Source organism: Rhipicephalus sanguineus, chromosome 3 (assembly GCF_013339695.2).
Source record: "Rhipicephalus sanguineus isolate Rsan-2018 chromosome 3, BIME_Rsan_1.4, whole genome shotgun sequence".
Taxonomy (NCBI): domain Eukaryota; kingdom Metazoa; phylum Arthropoda; class Arachnida; order Ixodida; family Ixodidae; genus Rhipicephalus; species Rhipicephalus sanguineus.
The window spans coordinates 198,112,358-198,133,005 of NC_051178.1; the positions used below are offsets into that span (position 1 = coordinate 198,112,358).

The 20,648-nt window shown below is 46.3% G+C and overlaps 2 protein-coding genes across 2 annotated transcripts; one reads left to right on the forward strand and one right to left on the reverse strand.

The window, feature by feature from the left end:
- Positions 1 to 3,433: 3,433 nt before the first annotated feature.
- Positions 3,434 to 11,776, forward strand: LOC119388027 (uncharacterized). Its single transcript, XM_037655635.2, has 4 exons — positions 3,434 to 3,449; positions 6,496 to 6,592; positions 9,539 to 9,846; positions 11,655 to 11,776. Exons 2-4 carry the CDS (start codon positions 6,535 to 6,537, stop codon positions 11,754 to 11,756), a joined length of 468 nt encoding a protein of 155 aa, XP_037511563.1. The 5' UTR covers positions 3,434 to 3,449; positions 6,496 to 6,534; the 3' UTR covers positions 11,757 to 11,776.
- A 1,879-nt stretch (positions 11,777 to 13,655) lies between these two features.
- Positions 13,656 to 19,681, reverse strand: LOC119388028 (dual specificity protein phosphatase 19). Its single transcript, XM_037655636.2, has 3 exons — positions 19,241 to 19,681; positions 17,733 to 17,982; positions 13,656 to 14,486 (listed from the first exon to the last, which is right to left on the reverse strand). The coding sequence occupies exons 1-3, from the start codon at positions 19,449 to 19,451 to the stop codon at positions 14,309 to 14,311; spliced, it is 639 nt and encodes a 212-aa protein (XP_037511564.1). The 5' UTR covers positions 19,452 to 19,681; the 3' UTR covers positions 13,656 to 14,308.
- Between the last annotated feature and the right edge of the window lie 967 nt (positions 19,682 to 20,648).

The following is a 20,648-nucleotide window of genomic DNA, read 5'->3' on the forward strand; positions in this document are numbered from 1 at the left end:
ACAAAATAGTGAAAGCTGCTTGTCGTTTTAAGAAGTACTGTAGAGCACGAGCTTTGGGAGATGCTATGGGTTACAATTCCTACGTGCCGCAAATGTTTATTATGTTGGGCTTTGAAATGCAAAGTAAATAAAGAAACCGCGATAATCTATTGTTACTTATGTCGACGATTTCTTTGAATCAATTCGCAATGAAGTATAAATGCGACTGCTCGATTGTGGCTGCGTTATTTTAAACAAATCACCGATGAATATAATGTTCAATGCCTCGCAAGAAAGTGTTCAAAGGTAAATCGTGGGAGGCTGTTTCTAACGGGTATACATGATGGGGAATGGAGCTGAAGTTAAAGAAAAGCTGTACCTCTTAACGTTATCACAAAAAAGTGCTCGCACTTTTATTTCATGGTTTAACCCGAATGACATATTAGCTAGAAATATGTTAGAGCCTACCTACGAGCTGCGCTTAGAAACTAACTTCGTCATGCAGAGTGCGTTTACACTCAGTGCTGTTTTCCCTGAACCGGTGCCAACGCTCATGCTCGTTTTTTTTATTAATCAGAAAGCATGATGTTCATTCTTCTATAATTAAAAACAACATATTTATGGAAACGAAATGGCCGCCACTGCAATATGTGGCCCCCCTTGTGATTTATGTGGATTTACGTCACTGATCTGGTCGGTTTTACGTGCGAAAACCCCGATATGATTATGAGACCATATGGAGTTCTTTAATGTGCACCTAAATCTATCTATCTATCTATCTATCTATCTATCTATCTATCTATCTATCTATCTATCTATCTATCTATCTATCTATCTATCTATCTATCTATCTATCTATCTATCTATCTATCTATCTATCTATCTATCTATCTATCTCATGGACCGAAGTAATTAGGAAAATAAGGATGGGATGGAGCACATTCGCGACAAGCACTCTGAAATTATAAATGGTAGTTTACCGCTATCACTTAAGAGGAAGGTGTACAATAGCTGCATCTTACCGGTACTTACCTACGGAGGAGAAACCTGGAGGCTTGCATAGAGGGTTCAACTTAAAATGAGGACGACGCAGCGAGCAATGGAAAGGAAAATTATAGGTGTAACCTTAAAGGACAAGAAGAGAGCAGAGTGGGTCAGGAAACAAACGGGTGTAAAGGACATGTTAGTCGAAATAAAGAAGAAGAAATTGACATGGGCAGAGCATGTAGCGCGTAGGCAGGATAACCGCTGGTCATTAAGGGTAACTGACTAGATTCCAAGATAAGGCAAGCGCGCGAGGGGGAGACAGAAAGTTAGGCGGGAAGATGCGATTAAGGAGTTTGCAGGTTTAACGTGGCAGCAGCAAGCACAGGACCGGGTTGATTGGCGGAACGTGGGAGAGGCCTTTGTCCTGAAGTGGGCGTAGTCAGGATGATGATGATGATGATGATGTGGTAGAGTTTATTTACTACGCAGTAGAATGTATACAGTCACTTCAGTAGCTTGTGAGATACGTTGGGTGCAAGAGGGTTTCATGGGGGAATGTGCCGGTCTAAAGTTTCCAGAAGGAACAACACCGTCTCCTTTAAGGTGAAACCCTTAGATGTCTTATCAAACGCGAAAACTTACCTTCGGCGTCCCACGGCGTCGGCGCCAACAGTAGTGATCATCATGTATAGTCGTAGTGACGTCATCATGACGTCACTATGACTATACATAACGTGACGTCACGCGAAGACGTCATCACATGATATCGTCGCTTCGTCAAAGGTGTGCCGATTACGGAGGCACTGCAAAACCAGGTGAGGTGCAGAAAGCTTGCAGTGACTTCAATCCTGGAGGCAGTGAAAAACCACGTTAGACGCAGAAAGCTTTCGGAGGGAGGCGGGGGAGAATCGATACATTGATTTAGAACAAAAAGGTTGATTTCGCCTTCGAGTCGTCTTAGGCGAATGCATTAAGGACCCTATGAGTTTTCTGTGTGATTGGATTGCGGAAAAAGCTGTCATTCTACCCAGTTTGTAGAGGCTGAGAATGTCGTATATTTTTGGGGGGTGCTGTCGTATGGGTCGGCCGGGGCTCGTGAATCGATGGAAACTTGCAGGCATATGATGCAGTCAGTTGAAATAAGTAGGGGCACGTTGCATAGATCGCAGGAAGTGAAAGGCGGGGCATAAACGATGAAGGCAATAATAATTATTATGAAAATAGTGCATGATTATGATTAATATGATATTTTAGATAAACAGCAGAGATCGCTTCCTCATCGATCATCTTGAATTCAGTGTCTGTGGCTGTCATTGGTAGTTCCTCAGTTTGTCACCAAGAAACTAAATTATCAGCAACTGCGGACGCAGCCTCTCCTATAGTACTCCTGTCTGCTTGATTCAACGCCCCATTTCGCACACGATGACGGCAATAGAAAGAATCGGCCGCCGCCCCAAGCGTCTTGGCCAACGCGGGCATTTTCACACGAGAACGCCGTGTGTTGGACGGCGCCCAGGATTTCACTGATCACATTGCAGTCATTGCGAAGATAATGCCCGCACGTTGACGCGAATTATACGTGACCTGAGCGTCCCGATGCATATCAACCACGACATCCACATCTCGAACACGTTTCCCGCAAAAGATAGCGACATTATCGTGCGGCGATAACCTGTGCACACGCCGCCTTGGCTGGCGCCGTCTCCGTCTACGTGTAGACGCGCAGGGCGGCACCTTGCAAGGGCGGCCTTTCCATTTCCCTCGAAACACTTGCAGCTGCGCGCGACATGCCCCCCAACGACTCGACGATATGCGATACGCAATGTGTAGCATGGGTCCGGTCCCGATAAGATACGCACCGCAACAGGTTGCTCCGTCTCATCCCCGCCCTGTGCCGATTGCGCGTAGCGTCTGACATCCGACACTGTAAACGTAGCCGTCAGCATACTGCATCTCCGATGAACACTTCAAAAATCCGCGGCATAAGTGCGGCAAACTGTGCGCCCACCGAAAACTGCTGCTAGTGCACGGGACTGGAGTGCCGACTGACTGCGCACCACAACTATCGGCGTGTCACCGAGGAGCCGAAGGAATCACGCCTTTCGCTTCCAAATTAGGTATGTATGTATAGGTATACGCACCGGCTGTGATCGCTGGTACACAGACCTCGTAGTAGTGTACTTTCGCTTCCTCTAAACACTCGCATTTGGAGAAAGCAGTCTTGCTCCGCTTCAAAAGTCAGTCGCACAGCATGAATGGGCCATCTCCCACAAGTTGTGCAACTCTTCATCTCAACGTTCTCTTTGTGCATCAAATGTCTCTTAAGTAAAGAATCGGTTTGGCGGTTTTATTAGAAAAATTAGACATCTGTCTTCACTCATGAATGCCTTGAAACTCTGACAAACTAGATTATTGGTAGATGATGTCATGACCTCCCATTGGTCTTCCCGTCGCTTCTGTGGTTCAACAAACACAGCGAAACGGTAAGCGCGCTCTCCTCAGAGAGTCCTCAGAGACTCGGAGTGACGGAGGCTGAGGCCAGGGTTATCGCGCTGGCCATACATACGGACATGATAGTACTATCGTCACGTACTCTCAGACCGCCTTTCGTCTCCTTTTACGAGACATAATTCCCAAAGGACGCAGCGCCGTAATGAAACACCGCCTCCATAACTACCACACGATCCTCTGATGCCCGACACCCCAGGGGTTGGAGGGAAATGAAAGGACGGACGCCGCAGCTCGCGCACTAGCTTTCCGAGCAGCGACACTGGCCACTTCGGCATAATGGTCAACGCCATATCAAAATTATAACCCTAACCTATGCAGTTCTGAGTAAACTACACTCATGGTCCCTCAACAACGGGCTGACTATTAATCCCGGAAAAAATAAAGCGGTGCTATTTCGCAGCAAGAATACGCATGTAATTATTGAAGGAGATCTAGTATTAAATAATGCCAAAATTGAACTTGTAAATTTTGTAAAATCGTTAGGTGTAATGCTTGATCAGAATATGACCTGGTGTAGTCATATCGATTTTCTTGTTGGTAAGCTTTCGCAAATCACGGGAATCCTTCACTCACTCTACTACCTTCCTCGTTTTATCAAATGCCTAGTACACAACTCACTTTTTATGAGCCATTTAAATCATTGTTGCTTAGTCTGGGGAACAACTTCCAAAACTAATATAAGCAGGCTATACGTTCAGCAAAAAAAGAGGGCTATTCGGGCTATTTGTAACAAACCATACGATTATCCATCAGTACCTTTATTTCAGGGTCTCAAGATACCAAAAGTAATGGCTGTGTTAAAGTATCGCTTAGTACTTGCGTACAAAACTGAGCAGAACAAAAATGTTACACACATTGCTACTATGGCTGGCCTGATGCAGCATGAAGCCGCCTATAATACTAGGAAACCAGAATAATGGCGGGTACCACATTCTCGTACCAATTACGGATCTCAGATGTTGCGCTCAAGATTGCCTCGTTTGCTTAACGACCTGATTGTTGGCAATATTGATGTTTTGTCCTGTTTTTCTCATACCATTCTTGATTTTTTTTCTTGCATGTAAGTAACATTTATTTCATTTATGTTATGCAGCTTAGTGACAAGATTTCTTTGTATGTTATATAATGTGTAATGTATATCTATGTGTATTATGTAACCTGCTGGAAAAACTGTATTTCCGCTCTGCTGCTCCTGTACTATTTTTTTTTTGTAAGGGTTTTGGAGCTGGTCAAGCGGTTATGAGCCGCTTTTTTCCCCACTATCCCTCCGCAAATCTGTATTGGTGTTGTGGAAATAAATACAATATACAATACAATACAATACAATCGCAAGGGACCTGCTTGCCCATCAGTACTTGTTTTACCCGACAAGTATTCGCCCCTCCCCACAAAAAATAGCCGGAGAGGAGGCCACCAACTGCTGAAAAATTGAAACCGGGGTTCATCCTCACTTAAAAGGATTACACGTCATGTTCCCGACGTGCAATCGAGGTTCCTTCCCCTGGTGCGGAGCAAGTCCTACAATATATCACATTACCTGGGGTTGTTCACAGCATTCCACACACTTAACAGACACAGAATTGTCACCAACACACAGGTTGGAGCAGTGGGAGGCGCGACCGTCCAGCTCTGACCTGGCCGACCAGCGAGCGCCGATCGACCAGGCTGAACGGGTGGCTACGGCCAGTGGGGACCTCGACTAAGGCTCCCCCCATAAGAATGACATATATTTCATTGCGGTTTTTCTGTTCTGTTCTTTGGCTTCTGGCTTCTATTTGTCTGCAGTGTCGTAGAAGGTGTCACCGGTCAATCGTTCGCTTAGTGTGAAGCGCTAACAATGATTCAGTATAGATAACGTTAGCCATACCTATATATTTATTCACTTATTTGGGAAAACCGTCGATAAGCGAAGCGTAAGTATGGGTGACATTATCGAATCGTTGTGCGAAACCCAGTCAAACTGCGACTATACATTTGCTTGTCGGCGGTGTCGGCGTCGCCGTCGGCGTGCTTGACTTGGTTTTGTGGCACGTTTCCGCCGAGGATTCGGATAATCGCCAACTTCAGCATCATGTCGGTATGCGCGTCGTGATATTTTTATAAGTTAGCTTTGGTAACAAGAATGGGCGCAAATAACTAATGAGCTAATGAGTTTCCAATGAGGGACACTATATGTTAGCGATTCAATGTGTTCATGATGTGTAAACAATCGCTTCAAACAAAGGTATTGGGTTGGCACTTTGCACAATTTGTGTTTAACGCCTGTGCAGTCTGATACGCGTCCCGAGGGGAAAAGGCAGAAATCATAGCTTTACGAGCGCAAGTTATTATCAGGTAGATGCGGATGAGCCTCGGAGTGGGCAAGACAAGGAATATGCATAGGCGAAGACAGCAGAAAAGAAAAAAACATTTGTTAGTAACAAACAAAAAGAAACATGAGAACCAAGTTCGAGGCTCTTCGTTCGAAACAATTGAGGTCTACACGTGAGTAAGGATATAATGGAAAAACTGTATTACATGCACACGTACAAAACAACACACGTCTTCTTCGCTCAAGTTCAGTGTCCAGACTGCCCCACCCAACCAACTTGTTTCCATGGGGATAAGGGAGTGCACTCTCTCCTGTCTGGGTTCTTTTTTTTTTTTTGCGACATAGACTTGCCCTTAAGGCATAATATTTGTGCGCCACGGTGCGTCTAGCTCTTGTCTGCCACCGGTTGGATGTTCGTAGTCGCAGGTTCTTGGAGAGACGGCCTTTTTCTGCTTGTTATTTGGTCTGCCCGCTTGGCTTCGGTGTTCTATCATTTTATTACAACCTGGTCCAGCAGAATCTTGACGAACTATACCCTAGAAGCGACCACCATATTTCTGCGAACTTCCGCGAAACAATGGTCCACACTTTTTTATTGCCAGGACGCAGCCATCTTAGCGACGACATTGTACTTAAAAAAAAAAAAAACATTCTTATACGTAATTATGACCATTCATATTAATATCTCGGACCTTTGTTTATTGCAGTGTACTCTACTGAAGTGTTCCCGTGAGGCCAAGACCAAGATGAAATCGCAGATTCTCGCCATGTTTTGGGGAATTCTCTGTGCGGAAAATTTAATGTGTGAGTATGCTTAAATGAGGCACATTCTGTAGCTAAAGTATAGTTGACCGAACAAGTGCTTGTTCGATGTGCGCGTGAGCGCACACGGTTGCGTAAATAATGCACGAAACTGTGAATGATTGTCATTTAGATAATATACTTAAGCTGCGTAACATAGTGATATTATAGCAACTGTTGTGGAACTTTCAGACACATATCATAACATGCAGTAGAGTTATCGGCCACCAAAGCTGTCGTCACATGATATGCAGCAACGTCGGTCTTCCTCGATGATCACGTAGAGGACCAACCGAAGGGAAACTTCGCACCAGCATTTTAAAGTTATCAGAGACTCTGACCTCACACTGAATTTAGTAAAGCAGTGGCGTCAAAATTTTGACCTCGTGTATCTGCTAAAAGGTATATGCGAGAATAAGCTATATAGCAAGAGAGAGCAATTGCCACCCATGCTGTTTTGCTTTTATTGTAGAACAAGAGATATGGGGTAGCCAGAATATTACCTACCTCAATGTCTGACAGCAACATACCTATAACGTGAACGTAAAAAAGAAAAAGAAAACATCCACCAGTTTTTCCGTGCACCCAATCGATGTGCGAAGAATACATGCGTTCGAGTGATGCGGACCACAATTTTATTCTATGTCGTCTCCTCCTTGCCATTTTTGTCGTGAAACAAATCAGTTCTGTCATCTCTCCGAATCTTCCTTTATCTGTTTTTAAAGACTGGCTTCTTAATGAACCATCTCTGATTTTCTTATGGGTCGACGATCTGTGCGTTCAGAAACTTTCAGTATTTAAAAGTATTAAAGGGATACGTTCTGTCGGTAGTTAAATTCGCCATCATGAGTCCTAAGTAAGATGCGAATCGTTTGGATACCCCGTTCGTCTTCACCCTTCAGTCTACATTCAGGCCGACGCAGACAGTAATCAACCTTCAACGATATGACCTTTGGCACTCTTCAAGTACATGGATAACAACGGCGTGCATCAGACGTACGTACCGGCCGGTTTCTCCTGCGTGAAGAGGTGTTGCACTGATGCCAGCTTCAGATCGCCGTCGTAGGACCTTCGGCACAACTACAGTGAACTATAGAAGAGAACTTCTAGTTCTCTGTAGCACAACCCTCTTCTCTCCTCTTCTAGCTTGCCCCGCAAATATTCCGTACCTCTTGTGGAAATGCCTGTAACCACGGTGTAAAATATATACTCTTTAGGTCAACGCTCTTACATTTAAGAGCGTAGCTTTCGGCACTGCTTTAGGTAAGGACACTCGCGACGGCAGTGGATGTCTATAGGCGTGACGCTGCAACTTCAAGACAGAAAAGGGAGTTCCTATAGCAACCGCATGGCGCGTTTTTCGCGAGCGAAAAACGGACGCGCGGCGAAAGCTGCCGTTGCCGCCGATTACACTTTTTTCCTGTCTTGAAGTTGCGTCGTCGCGCCGATAAATATCCGCTGCCGTCACTGGGCCGATGGGCGCGCTCCGTTGTTACTTTATCTGGCCGATCGCGTCTCGCAAGCAAACGGAGAAGTGTCCCGCCTAAAGTGTATATTACACCGCGCGCCTGCAACTGCACTCATCAAGGCGCCACTACATATAAAAAAATTACACCATCTCCCGCTAAAGGGGACCATGAGGCGATGCGAAGCCGGAGCACTTGCACGATCGCGTTCCGTTGGCATTCGTTGGGCATGCTACCGACCTCGCGTCGTGGAACGCGAAGAGGAACACTACGCGCGTCGTGTCTTCCCTCTAGCCTGGCCGTTAATTCTCACAGGGCGAGCGGGGAACGCGATCGACAGGCGCGCGAGAGGGGAGCAGCGTAGGAGATGAGAGAGAGGGGAAGGGGACGCGCATGCGCTGGCGCGCATCACGGCGTTGCGCAGGAGAGAATTTCGGCATGTCGGGCCCGCATTTCAGAGGAGTCAACCGAAGCAAGAGCTGCACTGAACGCGCGCAGCGCTCTACCACTTGAATGAGAGGAGACTAGAGGAGGAGAGTAGCGCATGCGCCGCGAGAGCAGAAGCGAGAACGCAGGAGAAGCGCAAGCACGTGCTGGGAGAGAAGTAAAGAGAGTAACGCGCAGCTGTTGGGGAGAGGGAAGGAGGGGAGTTGCGCATGCGTAGTGTGAGTGCGGACGACCAGGGCAACGCCGCGGGACATACCTCCGAGCAAGATATGCTTCGCATCTAAAAAAGTTACCAAGCCCTACCTAAGCCACCCACCTCACTATTATCTGTGGAGATAAGGCTTGCACCATAAATTCTTGTTGGACTCCACTGAGCACAATCGATCATTAATATACAGTTGGTTTTCATGCATCAAACGCTTTATGCCGCAAGGTAATCTTTAGATTTAAAAAAATAACGTAAATAATGAAAATAACGCCTAACGAGAGAGATAGAAGGATAAAAGAAAAAGCAGGTAGCTTAACCACTGAGCCCGGTTGCCTACACTACACTGCGGAAGGAAAGTTTAAGAAGAGAAAGTCCACGGTTGTTACCGCCGACACAGTAACAGTTCCGTGCTCGCCGTCACAGGCGGTCAGTTAGTCCCGTAGCCTTCAGGCATTTCAGTAAAGCTTTTGTTGCGCGTCAGAGTAGCCTGAGCAGAGAGAGCTTATCGCGACACGTACATGGTAAAAAGCACTGAAGTGCGCTATATAGGTGCTGTAGAAAGGTTGGATTTAAGAAAAGACTTCGACGGACTTGTGGCGTTATTTTCGGGGAACACGACATATCTGCAGTGCTTCCCACTGGCGCGCCAGGTTCTCCCAAGCGTTGCTAAAGCATACTTAACACGACCGCATTAATAATAACAAATATAGTTGTTGGGTTTTTACGTGCCAAAACCACGATAGATAACGAGGCACGCCGTAGCGTGGGGCTCCGGTTTGATTTTGACCACCTGGGGTTCTTTAACGTGTACCTTTAACACGACCGCAGGCGAGCCTCAGGCAGCACCGTACAGCGGCCAGCCCTCTCCACTGCTGAGTGACTCGCAACAGAGTCCCGTGATGCGCGAGCTGGCCAAAGCGCACGCCGAGCAGCTGGCCCGCGCTGAGGAGTCCATCGCCGATCTCGTGCGCCAGCTGAAGGCGCTGCCGCCTGACGACGCCCGGAAGGAGCAACTGGCCGCCCAGCTACGACAGCAGCAGCAAGCACTCAGGGAGATGCGCGACAAGTTCCGCGACCAGCTGCTTTGCGTGCTCACGCACGATGCCGCCAACAATGGCACCCTCGCCGATGACAAGGTGCGCCGGGTGCGCCCCATTTCGGCATGGCGTTCCGGCCGGTCGACGGGACCGTGGCAGCGAGGCAGACGTAGCGCAAAGCTATCAACATTGATATGAATTTGTTATTCTAACAACACTGTTTGGAGATTTTCAGCTCATTGCTTTGTTTACATTGAAGTTTGGCAGTTTGTTTTTATATGCGAAGCATTTCCTAGCGAACCTTTGGCACTTTGAGCGTTTCTATCTACGTATCTATCTATCTATCTATCTATCTATCTAGCCGCCTACGCCTGGGTGCTCTCATGATCGCCTTCTTGGCTTGGTGTATACCAAAATTGGCGTAGGAGCGTAAGAGGATTTGACGAATATGACGGTCGGGTCATGACATGAATAACGTGAACCCTTTCCTCCAGACACGTGTGGCTCATACCCGTTTACCACGGGCCGCGGTGTACGGGTATGCGCCAGAGGTGATTGACAATTTATATCTACCCAGGAACGGCGAGAACAGACATTGGTAATTTAAATGCGAGAGCGTTAAGAGAAACCGACATCGGTAGCGTTGACCCGACTAATTGAAAGAAAAATTAGGATCCCAGCAGGAATCGAACCCAAGCATTCTGCGTGGCAGTCAGGTATTCTACCATAGAGCCAGCCACGCCAGGTCTATAAACTGGTTTGCAAAAACAACCTATGCAGGCGTAATGTCGATGTAACGTCAATTGTGGTTGTGGTGCTGGCTATCTAATTTTACAAGAAAGCAATAAACACTACATATGTACTGCTACGATACAGGCGTCATATCAGATTAACGTCTATGGTTCCAGTATTGGCTCCGCTTTTATAGCAGTCTAATAAATATTACATTTGTATTCCTATGATTCAGCAAGCTATATTGAAGCATTGCTCGACCCCGGAGGAATACATTAACCAAAGTTACGCATGATATTCGCATGATTGCACCATAAAGTGCACTTAGTTTTGACACTGACGTATGTACTCTAACGTGAGGGCTGACGTTACTTCGCACCATAAGTTACCTTTTAAACGCCAGTGTGGTCGACGTGCCTGGTACGCCCACGATGTTCACACAGCTGCTACACTTACAAAAACACGTCGATCCACCTCGTAGCGCTTGGCTCAAAGTCATAAAATACAGCATAGAAGTACTCGCTGACTGCTTGCATGAAACAGATTCCCGCAACGCGTGGGATCTGCCGATTTTTTTTTTTTGTGCACACTATCCTGACAAGGCATTTGACATGTTTGATTAGCTTGTCGTGACTTTTATTAACGATGGCATGCAAGTAACATTGCTTTTGTTTTTTGTTTTTTTCTTTTTCGTTTGCGGGTGGACCAGGCAATTTGTGAGGTTACTCGTTTCATTGAACAATGCCAAAGAACAACAAGAGCCAGACGTTGCTTGGATATTTCGGCGCATACAAGGCAGTGCCAAGCACGACATTTATTCAGGATTTTAGAATAATAATCCATATCAATGACCTGTACCTCTTATTCTAAATGTTCTCCTTTCCTCTAACTGTTGCTTGTATTTCTACAAGCCTTGTCCTAGTGCAGGGTAGCAAATCCGATTCTTTCTCTCTTTCGCATACTAATAATGTGTTCATTACTCAAGTGGCCACGCACTTATACGTGTTCGGCACCAGAGGTGTAGTTTTCCCATTTTTTCCGTGGGAGGAAGAGGAGTTGGGGAGGGGGGGGGCACCCTCTCCCTCTACATCCCCTCAACTGAAGCCTCTGTCTGGTTCTTTGGAATAAGGCAAATTTGATAAGAAATAATATTCGCACATTCTTTTATCTTCCAGGACGCTCAAGAGGCTGTCTTGCTGCAATGCACTGGAGCGATTTCACCGGCTGCAGGAGTCGACACTACTCAAACCCAAGTCAACGAGACTGCAAAACGGTGACCGTGTAAAAGTGCGAGAAACGAATTGTGCTCCAAGGCTGCTTTTAAACTGAAGCGAAGCGCATGCGCAGTTTAAGTGACAGTCAGCGACGGTATCGCAAGCGTGGGACTGGCATGGTTTTCTTTCGAGAGGGAGCCCAACGTTCTGTGCCTCCATAAGTGGACTCTGACTGCTCAGGCAAGAGAACGTTGAAATGCATCAAGAATGAGATTACTGGGGCTTAAACTCAATTAAAAAAGCCCTATTTTTGTTAATAAAAAACTTTTGTGAAGCTTTACGTGTACCGGCATCTTTTGTTGAGCCTCGACCTGACGTGTGCCCTTCGCAAATGAAGATCGCCACAATCATTATTGCCAATAATTGCAACCTATCGCCTTTTTTTTTTTTTGGTCAGAAAGGTTGGGCGGGGGGGGGGGGGCAGTATTTCAACATTAATGACGCTGAAATTTTTTTTAACGCGAACGGCGTTTCTCCTGTTTTCGTAGTTGACGGCCGGTCTTTCACGGCAGATACAACGGGCGTTTGCTCCTGCACAACTGAATTACGGGGCGTGCGTTCGTCGCATTGTTGTCTACCTGGTCCCGCACTATGCTGCTACAGATGTGCTGGAGAATTAAGGTATTGTTCCCTAAGGAAAAATCGAAATGCAACAACGAACGATATACATAAATATCCTCACTATAACCAATATACCCTGCCAAATATATCCAAATATATCCAGATATCCAAATATCTAAAGAAAGCGAATATCTCTCGCATGTTTTTTTTTTTTTTCATAATAAAATAGTTATCTACGTACGACAGCTCTTGGTTAAAAAATTGTGCACATCCCACACAATGTGGAAACTGGTGTTACACGACGCATTCGGGAGCCAGCAAGGCAAGGTGACCGACAACGTGAGAGGGGTGAAAGCAGGATAAGCGGGCAGGTTAACTAGAGTTCGCCCAACTTTCTACTCTCCACGTAGGGAGGGGAATTCGGGGGTAAAAGTGCGAAAGAGAAAGCATAACTGCAGACGATTCAGAATGAACTTGCGCAGTGCAGCGTATACCCACAGACGATCACTTATGTCAGTTGCCGTCAAGAACTGCAAAACGACTCGTATGGCTCTCTGGGCTGATGAGCCGTGAGGCTACAGGCTCCCAAGACATTTTGTTCCTTACAAGGCCGATCATCAAGTCTGCTCAAGGTACACTGGAGAGACTGAACCATTGCGACATGCTGCAGATAGAAAACCCGTACGCCACGGCGAGCGAGTTTCATGCATGCAGCCGCCATGCATGGGAAGAACAAGTGCAAGTTTTTGTTCGGCGTTGTACTCGACACTGTAGACGTGCTCCACAGAGTCAAGGTACCATGAGATCAGTGCCGCAACGTCCCGTTAAACTACCGTTTTCATTTTAACCATATACGGCACTGCTCTTTGTTACACTGCGCCTTCTGAAACATGCAGCAGTGTTTCTACAATCACGAGGGCGGTGGCAATGACAGCGGTAAGACAAGACTGCAGCGATTATTTAGTCGTTTCATTCCTTACGCAACTTTGGCCCAAAGAAAACCTGAAGCATTCTTCGAACAGTGCTTGCAGGTTTTCGGCGCAGTCTGCAATAGCTCCGCTTCGTGGCTCTTATCATAATGTGGATGAGGGCGTACTGCTTGTTTCCGCCTTGTACCGATACCATTCCCGCTGACGGCGCACAAGAACACTGACGTCACTGCGGCCTCTCAAAAACCTCGGCGCTGGAAACATCCGCGTTCACATGCACGCAAGGCTGGCTCAGCCCAACTCGGATTCCGCTTGACGCGATACTATAGCTGCGGTGTTTACGTGAACTCGATAGACCAATTACAGCTGGACAAGCCGACAAGATAGATCTGCTTCTGTCCCGTTCATCATGAAGGGTTCCTGTATACATCCCCTGTTTCTACGTAAGCAGTGCCCTAAAAATATCGGTCACAATGCTGCCCCGCGGCGTTATGCACCTCACTCTCACCTGTACCGTGCCACTGGAAGATAGGCGTGAGCTGTAGCTGAAACCCGGACGTACTTACACACAGCGACTGCCAGCAGATGACGTAAGCTCTATTTTTGAAGACGATGTCTTCCCTGGCATTTTGCAGCCGCACTCTATAACACGGTAAAGATGTCCGCTTTCTGACGCAACACATATGAGCCGATCTCGAAGGCAATGTAGTCTGAGTGTCTCACTAAGTCACATGACATCAACTACATCATTTATCTGCATACTACAAGCGCTGGTTGGCACTTGCTTGTGTAAGATATATTGTAGATAATGCAGGCTAGCTGATGCAGGCTAACGTCGGCTAAATATGACTGAATAATTGCTATTGTTGCTTAGTGTTGACTGTCCGATGTTATAACACATGTTGTTTTCATTCAATCTCAGCACGGTAATATAGGGCTGTCTCCCAGTTTTACTATTTCACAAGCAGCGTTCAAGGCACTATATCGTACCAACTAATACGTCCTTCACAACATGCACACGTGTCGCCTTCTTCCCTCTGTCTTCTACGTAAGAGAGGGGACACATCAGGACGACGGTGGCTGAGTTGAAGACCGCAGGCTTTTCTGCCGCAGCTCCTTTAGCTGCCTGAGGAAGCCTTCGTTGGGGCGAACGACAGGCCTCGCGGTGCGCGTCTTCTCTAGGGCCTCGTGAAGATCCATTCCACGACGCAGTATCAGGAACGCCAGCACGAGGGCGCACGACCTGCACGTAAAATGAAAGGTTGTGTCAATCGACGAAAAAGATCTTACACGGCTTTTTGCCTGACGGCGTAGTAGACGATGTGAAACGCGAACTCGCAACATTTTGATGCCCAAGACTGCACGTTGTATCTCATTTGCAGAATTCAAAAGGCAAGTAATTTCACAGAAGCATCGGACAAGGGAGAGAGAGAGAGACGCACAGAGACCCGCCACGGTGGTCTAGCAGTTATGGTGCTCAACTGCTGACCCGAAGATAGCTGGATCGAATCCCGGCCGCGGCGGCCACATTTTCGGTGGAGGCGAAAATGCTTCAGGTCCGTGTACTTAGACTTAGATGCACGTTAAAGAATACCAGGTGGTCGAAATTTTAGGAGCTCTCCACTACATGGCGTCCCTCATAATCATATCGTGGTTTTGGGACGTTAAACCCGAATAATTATTATTCAGGTTTTGGGACGTTAAACCCGAATAATTATTATTACTATTAGACGCACAGAGATTAAGATTATATCCATTATATCCGTTATAATACATTCGAAGCGTAGAAGCGCAATTGCAGAGCACCTAAATGTAGCGCTTCTTTCTTCTCTTTTTCTCTGCTAATACGGTATGAAAACTATGCAGTTTACTTCCTCTATTTGTTCACGTTTATGCTGAAGACATTCACGTGTTTTTGATATATAGCAGGGGTCGGCAACCAGCGGCCCGCAGGGCAGTACTATGCGGCCCCCGTTCACATCGGAACTCCCCCTCTCCTTTTCACTTCCTATCTGAAGGCTGACATGGCAGTTTTGACCTCAACGGGGTTAGACAGGAACAAAGAAAGATCGCTTCTAGTTTGCATTGTGCCCCATTTTCACACTTAGCCAGAGGACATATTACGATTATTGTCAATTATAGTGATTATTGACAATTCGTCTATTCTATTGATTATAGATAACAATTATTGCTATCTATTGATAAAATTCGTAACTATATCTACCGATAGCTATTTATATCTATTGATTATAGGAAATGATTACTGTCAATTCGCCGAATCTTTTCGCTTTGCCTATAAGCACCACCCTACCCCCATTTGCTGTGCGGCCCCGCCGTGTCGGCTTTATGCAACTCGGCCATCCGCCTCAAAAGGTTGCCGGCCCCTGATAGATAGCGTTAAAGAGGCCGTGTCGCAGAAAATGCGGTGACGGCGGCGGCGGCGTTGTCTGCGAGCGAAAAATCCCGCTGGATGCAACAAACAACAATCAGAGTTCGAGCCGGAATCGAGCCCGGGCATTCCGCGTGGAAGTCGCGTATTGTGCCACAGAACACCGTCAGTGCTTGAAACTGCTTCGGAAGACCCCATATTAAGGCGTCATGTCGGGCGAGGAGTCGCGTTAACAGATGCAACATCGTGTCGCACAAGCGTAGAACCGGACCAGGCGTCGCACCCTAGAATATACAAACGAGTGGGTGCTTTAAAGCTTATCCCCGCCCATTGCGATGGACTCAGCAATATATATGATTAACATCACCAGCCACATCATCATCAAAGTGCGCAGCTACGTAGGTGCGCGCATTGTCTTACAAATGCCATAATCGGTATGCTCTGCTACTTCGCGTAATGGCGAATTATGGCGTGGTGGGCACTTCGCAACTGCACTTGCAGTAGGCGCCCTATAGGACAACACCTCCTCGGAAAGTTTACAACGGCCAAAGTCACGTGCACAGACGTTTCTTTCCGCTCGGCTCGGTTGACGTGTCCACCGAGAAGCGAAGTATGGCAAGCGAATGAAAAACGATGCCAACAGCACATTTTTTTTCTCTCTCTCTTTTTTGAGAATGAGCCGTGTTAAAACTTAAGTACATTTTATCAGTAAACGCTACTGATGGCTTGCTTGCGCATTTATATCAATACCTGTCCAATTGAAACAATTCGCTGATTTCTCCTTGTGGCTCATCGAGGGAGCACGCGATAAATGTTTTATCGCAAAAGCGTGGCTCACATGAACATGTCAGACAATGCGCCGCACAATTTTCGGGGATCTGTTAACGCACCTTCTTCATATCATATCATCATAGGCCAAACGTGCCACCAATAAAAGAATTGAATATATATATATATATATATATATATATATATATATATATATATATATATATATATATATATATATATATATATATATATATATATATGGCGCATAAAAAAATACACGTGGCGCATAATCGACATGCGGTATGTTAGAACTCTCAATTCATATCTGTCTCTTTCCTGGCACTCATATTAAGGGTTTGTACTAAATAGAAATCTATGTACTAAACAGACAGCTCGTGTAATTGTTTGGAGAAAATATTGGTTACAGGTTGCACTGTCACAAATCACATCACCCACGGCGATTCAATCTACCATCATTCATATCGAACTACTTCAATGCATTGATAACGGATTCCCAGAGGCTGGTGGGGTTCATTCGTACGTATTTTTGAAACAAACTCGTTTCTTCGGCGGTAAAATCTATTGCGTAGAAAACAAACGGGTTCAAAGGAAATGAAAAAGAAAATATTACATCCCTGAGTTTCGTCCTGTATAACGCTCCTTCACCGGTTTCTCGCCGTTGCTGCATATTACAACAGCGCCACCACGTAACGCCGAGGCAAGCGCTGCCATCACACTCTTTCCCTTTTTCTCCTTGCCTCCGACGTGAGCGTATTCCGCCAACTGCGCCGTCTACAGCCATCTCCAATTTCGTCTACATAAGGACGCGAGCCGCCAAGAGCACCCCCATGGGAACGCATGGGTTACAGGTAAACGGCTTAGCTGTAAAAACGAATTCAAAGGTATTACATGCAGACGCGCAAACAGCCACTCGTACACTGGCCAAAGCTGTCATTCCTACGCTCGCAGTGGCTATATGAGCGTAACACTACAAGACTTTATGAAGGAACGACCTTGTCGTTGCGTGGTCGGCTCGTCTTAGGGATACCAAACGGACATCTTTTTTTCGCAGTACCCCTCAAGTTTCTGTAAAGTTTCTGTAGTTGTTTCTTCGTGACGGCATTAAATTATCTCGACATAACGCTACTGTTCTGTTTGTGTAATGAACGCAAAACCGGATGTCCTGCCTACATCTTATTATCTCTCTCCGGTTCCGTATTGCTATTGATGCGAAATGTATGAGGTCACAGCTTCGCACGCCATCTCACAGAATAGTGACAACTGTTACATTCTGTCTGCATCGCAAGCATGGTTAAAAAGTACAGGCACCTGGACACGCCTGCGTTGCAGTGCACAAGCACAGATCCACCAGATGACAGCGCTTCATCGACGAAGTCGCACATTTTATCGATGGTGTCACGTGTCAGTGTGAAGTCCGGAAGGTCCAGCAGTTCCAGAGCCAGGTAAGCCAGGCCACGGTCTTCGTGGAAGTTGGGCACTGTCGAGGCGACCGCGTTCACGACATGTGTCACAGCCAGTGACTGGAGCAGACACCAGTCGGCAGCGGCGTCCTGGGAACCTTGTAGGACGTTGCTATTAGGGTACGCACCATGAGCCTTTGCTCAAGTGCAAAACACAATATTAAGGGCCTGTTTTTAAACGTTTCCGGAGGGGGCTAAGGCAAGGAACAGAGTGAAAGGTACATGAAACGACGACATGCTGCGCTGTTTCTTAGGGGCGGTCGCGTACCACGGTGCACGTGCTAGGTTTGCAAACAAGCACGTCACTTCTTGGAATTTAACAAAACAAATGACAGACCGACACATGTTTCGTTTAATTCGTTTAACAGTGCGATTCTATCATGTCCTAGGTCTTTCTTTTCCTTTTTTTAAGGAGTCCCTAAAACGGTTCTTTGAAATCGTGTAAACGGTTAGGCTATCGCTAAAGTAAATAATTCGCACCATAATTTAAGCGAAACACCCAGTATCAGGGGAGTTATGGGCGATTAAAGGTTACCTACCATCCAAGCCGTGCATTTCAATGCAAAGCATTTCATAGCAAACCAATGGCTCTTTGACCATATCTATCTATCTATCTATCTATCTATCTATCTATCTATCTATCTATCTATCTATCTATCTATCTATCTATCTATCTATCTATCTATCTATCTATCTATCTATCTATCTATCTATCTATCTATCTATCTATCTATCTATCTATCATCTCCTACGTAAAGGTGCTCTCGCGGTCGTTTCACTAACTTCGTATTTATCAGAATTTACATGACGCCATTAGCGTACAACAAACGTGAATGACACGTTGTGAAATGAATAGTATAACATGCATGTCATGCATGTCAGCACGGGTCCTGTGTGTGCGTGTTTTCTTGTGTCTACGTATTTTGTGCTGTTTAAATTTGCTGATGTAAAAAGCTTTCCTCGCCGATGTAGTACGTTCATCGTCTGTTTCGTGAATTTATTGCGTCGGGTCTGAGTGAGTTAAAACCCGTGTGTGTGTGTGTGTGTGTGTGTGTGTGTGTGTGTGTGTGTGTGTGTGTGTGTGTGTGTGTGTGTGTGTGTGTGTGTGTGTGTGTGTGTGTGTGTGTGTGTGTGTGTGTGTGTGTGTGTGTGTGTGTGTGTGTGTGTGTGTGTGTGTGTGTGGTGCAAAAATAAAATCGTTTTTTGTACCTCTCGCAAAGCACATACCCTCTCCCATCGATCCTCATTTGGCCAAATGAGGAACCTACGCCTCCGAAGAGGCCAAACACGTTCGTCGGCGATAGCCGTAGCGTTTGACGCACGTTGAGTGATGCACGACGGAGGCTTGTGGCTTACCTATGTGAAGTCCGGGGATCACCTCACCCACCTGAAGATCTGGTTTAAGGTCAGGCACAAAACCAATTGAGCCGTCAAAACGAGGCTCTGACACGATACGCGGCTCTCCTTTGGAGTCACGCGCCTCGACGAACTGGCGGCCGTCTGCAGTCCTGACGCTCGTCTTTACCTTCCTTAGCGATTTTACGTCGAAAGAGGTTATACCTTCCATGTAGTTGTAGGTATGGTGGCTTTGTTAAGATTATATCCACTACTCAGTACAAGAACTGAACTTGGCGCACGTTTCCTTCATGTAAAAGGTGCGCTGTGCTTGCCCGTTTTTCGAAAAGTTGGAACATGAGCATTGTAGTTTTTAGACTTGTCAAACTCGTCATTTGAAAATATTGGCTTCCATAGTATCCTGTCTTATTAAGTCATAGTCTTCGGTAACGTGATCAGCGATCGTCGCCTTGCGCACACTAGCGACACCAACCGTCACATTTATAAACGAACTGTTACAAACATGCGACGGCAACAGTATTGTGCTGCCATCTATGCTGTAGAAGAAAAACCACTTATTGCCGCCATTTTTAAACGTCGTAGTCTATCTTACCCGCCCCCGCGCCCTTTAAACCTCCGGTATGATGGCTAGATACCTCCGGTTTAAAAACGGTAGCTGTGTAAAGCTTCATTTACAAAGTGGACTATCACGAACTGGCCACGTTTTTCATGTTTCTGTAAAATTCCTCTGAATAATGATGGCCGTGTTACGCAGTGTGCTGGTCGTATGATAACACCAGCGCAGTTGCTTTGTAAAGTTCCATTTCATGCTCAGTTCTTTTCTTATCATAAGTTGCGCCGAATGACCGACACCAGATCTAGACGATGAAAGGGTCCCTGTTGTGCATTACAAACAGAGGCAACACCGGGAACAGCTAGATGATACGATTGTTTTTGTTTTTCGATCACTTATATGACGTCATGTGGCGTGAACGAGCTAAGTGTTTTGAGGCATCACCATGGGCGTAGGCAGGGGGGTGCAAAAGGGGCACTTGCCCCCCTCAAGCCTAACCGGCACTTGCCCCCCACCCAAGCTATGCCAGCTCTCTCTCTCTCTCTCTCTCTCTCTCTCTCTCTCTCTCTCTCTCTCATCTCCTCTCTCTCTCTCTCTCTCTCTCACCAAGCCGCGATGCAACACGGGTTTGCACCCCCAAGGCAAAATTCTGCCGACGCCCATGGGCATCACGGTGTCTTTTTCGCAGTGTTGTAGGCGTTACTGGAAAAAAGCAACTAAATACGTTACTCGTTACACTGTAAAAAAAAAAAAAAGGAACGCGTCACCGCCCTACGTCACTTACAAAAAAAAGTGTAACGCGTTACCGCTACCGTTACCGAAAAAAAGTAACGGACGTTACCTCTGCCGTTACTC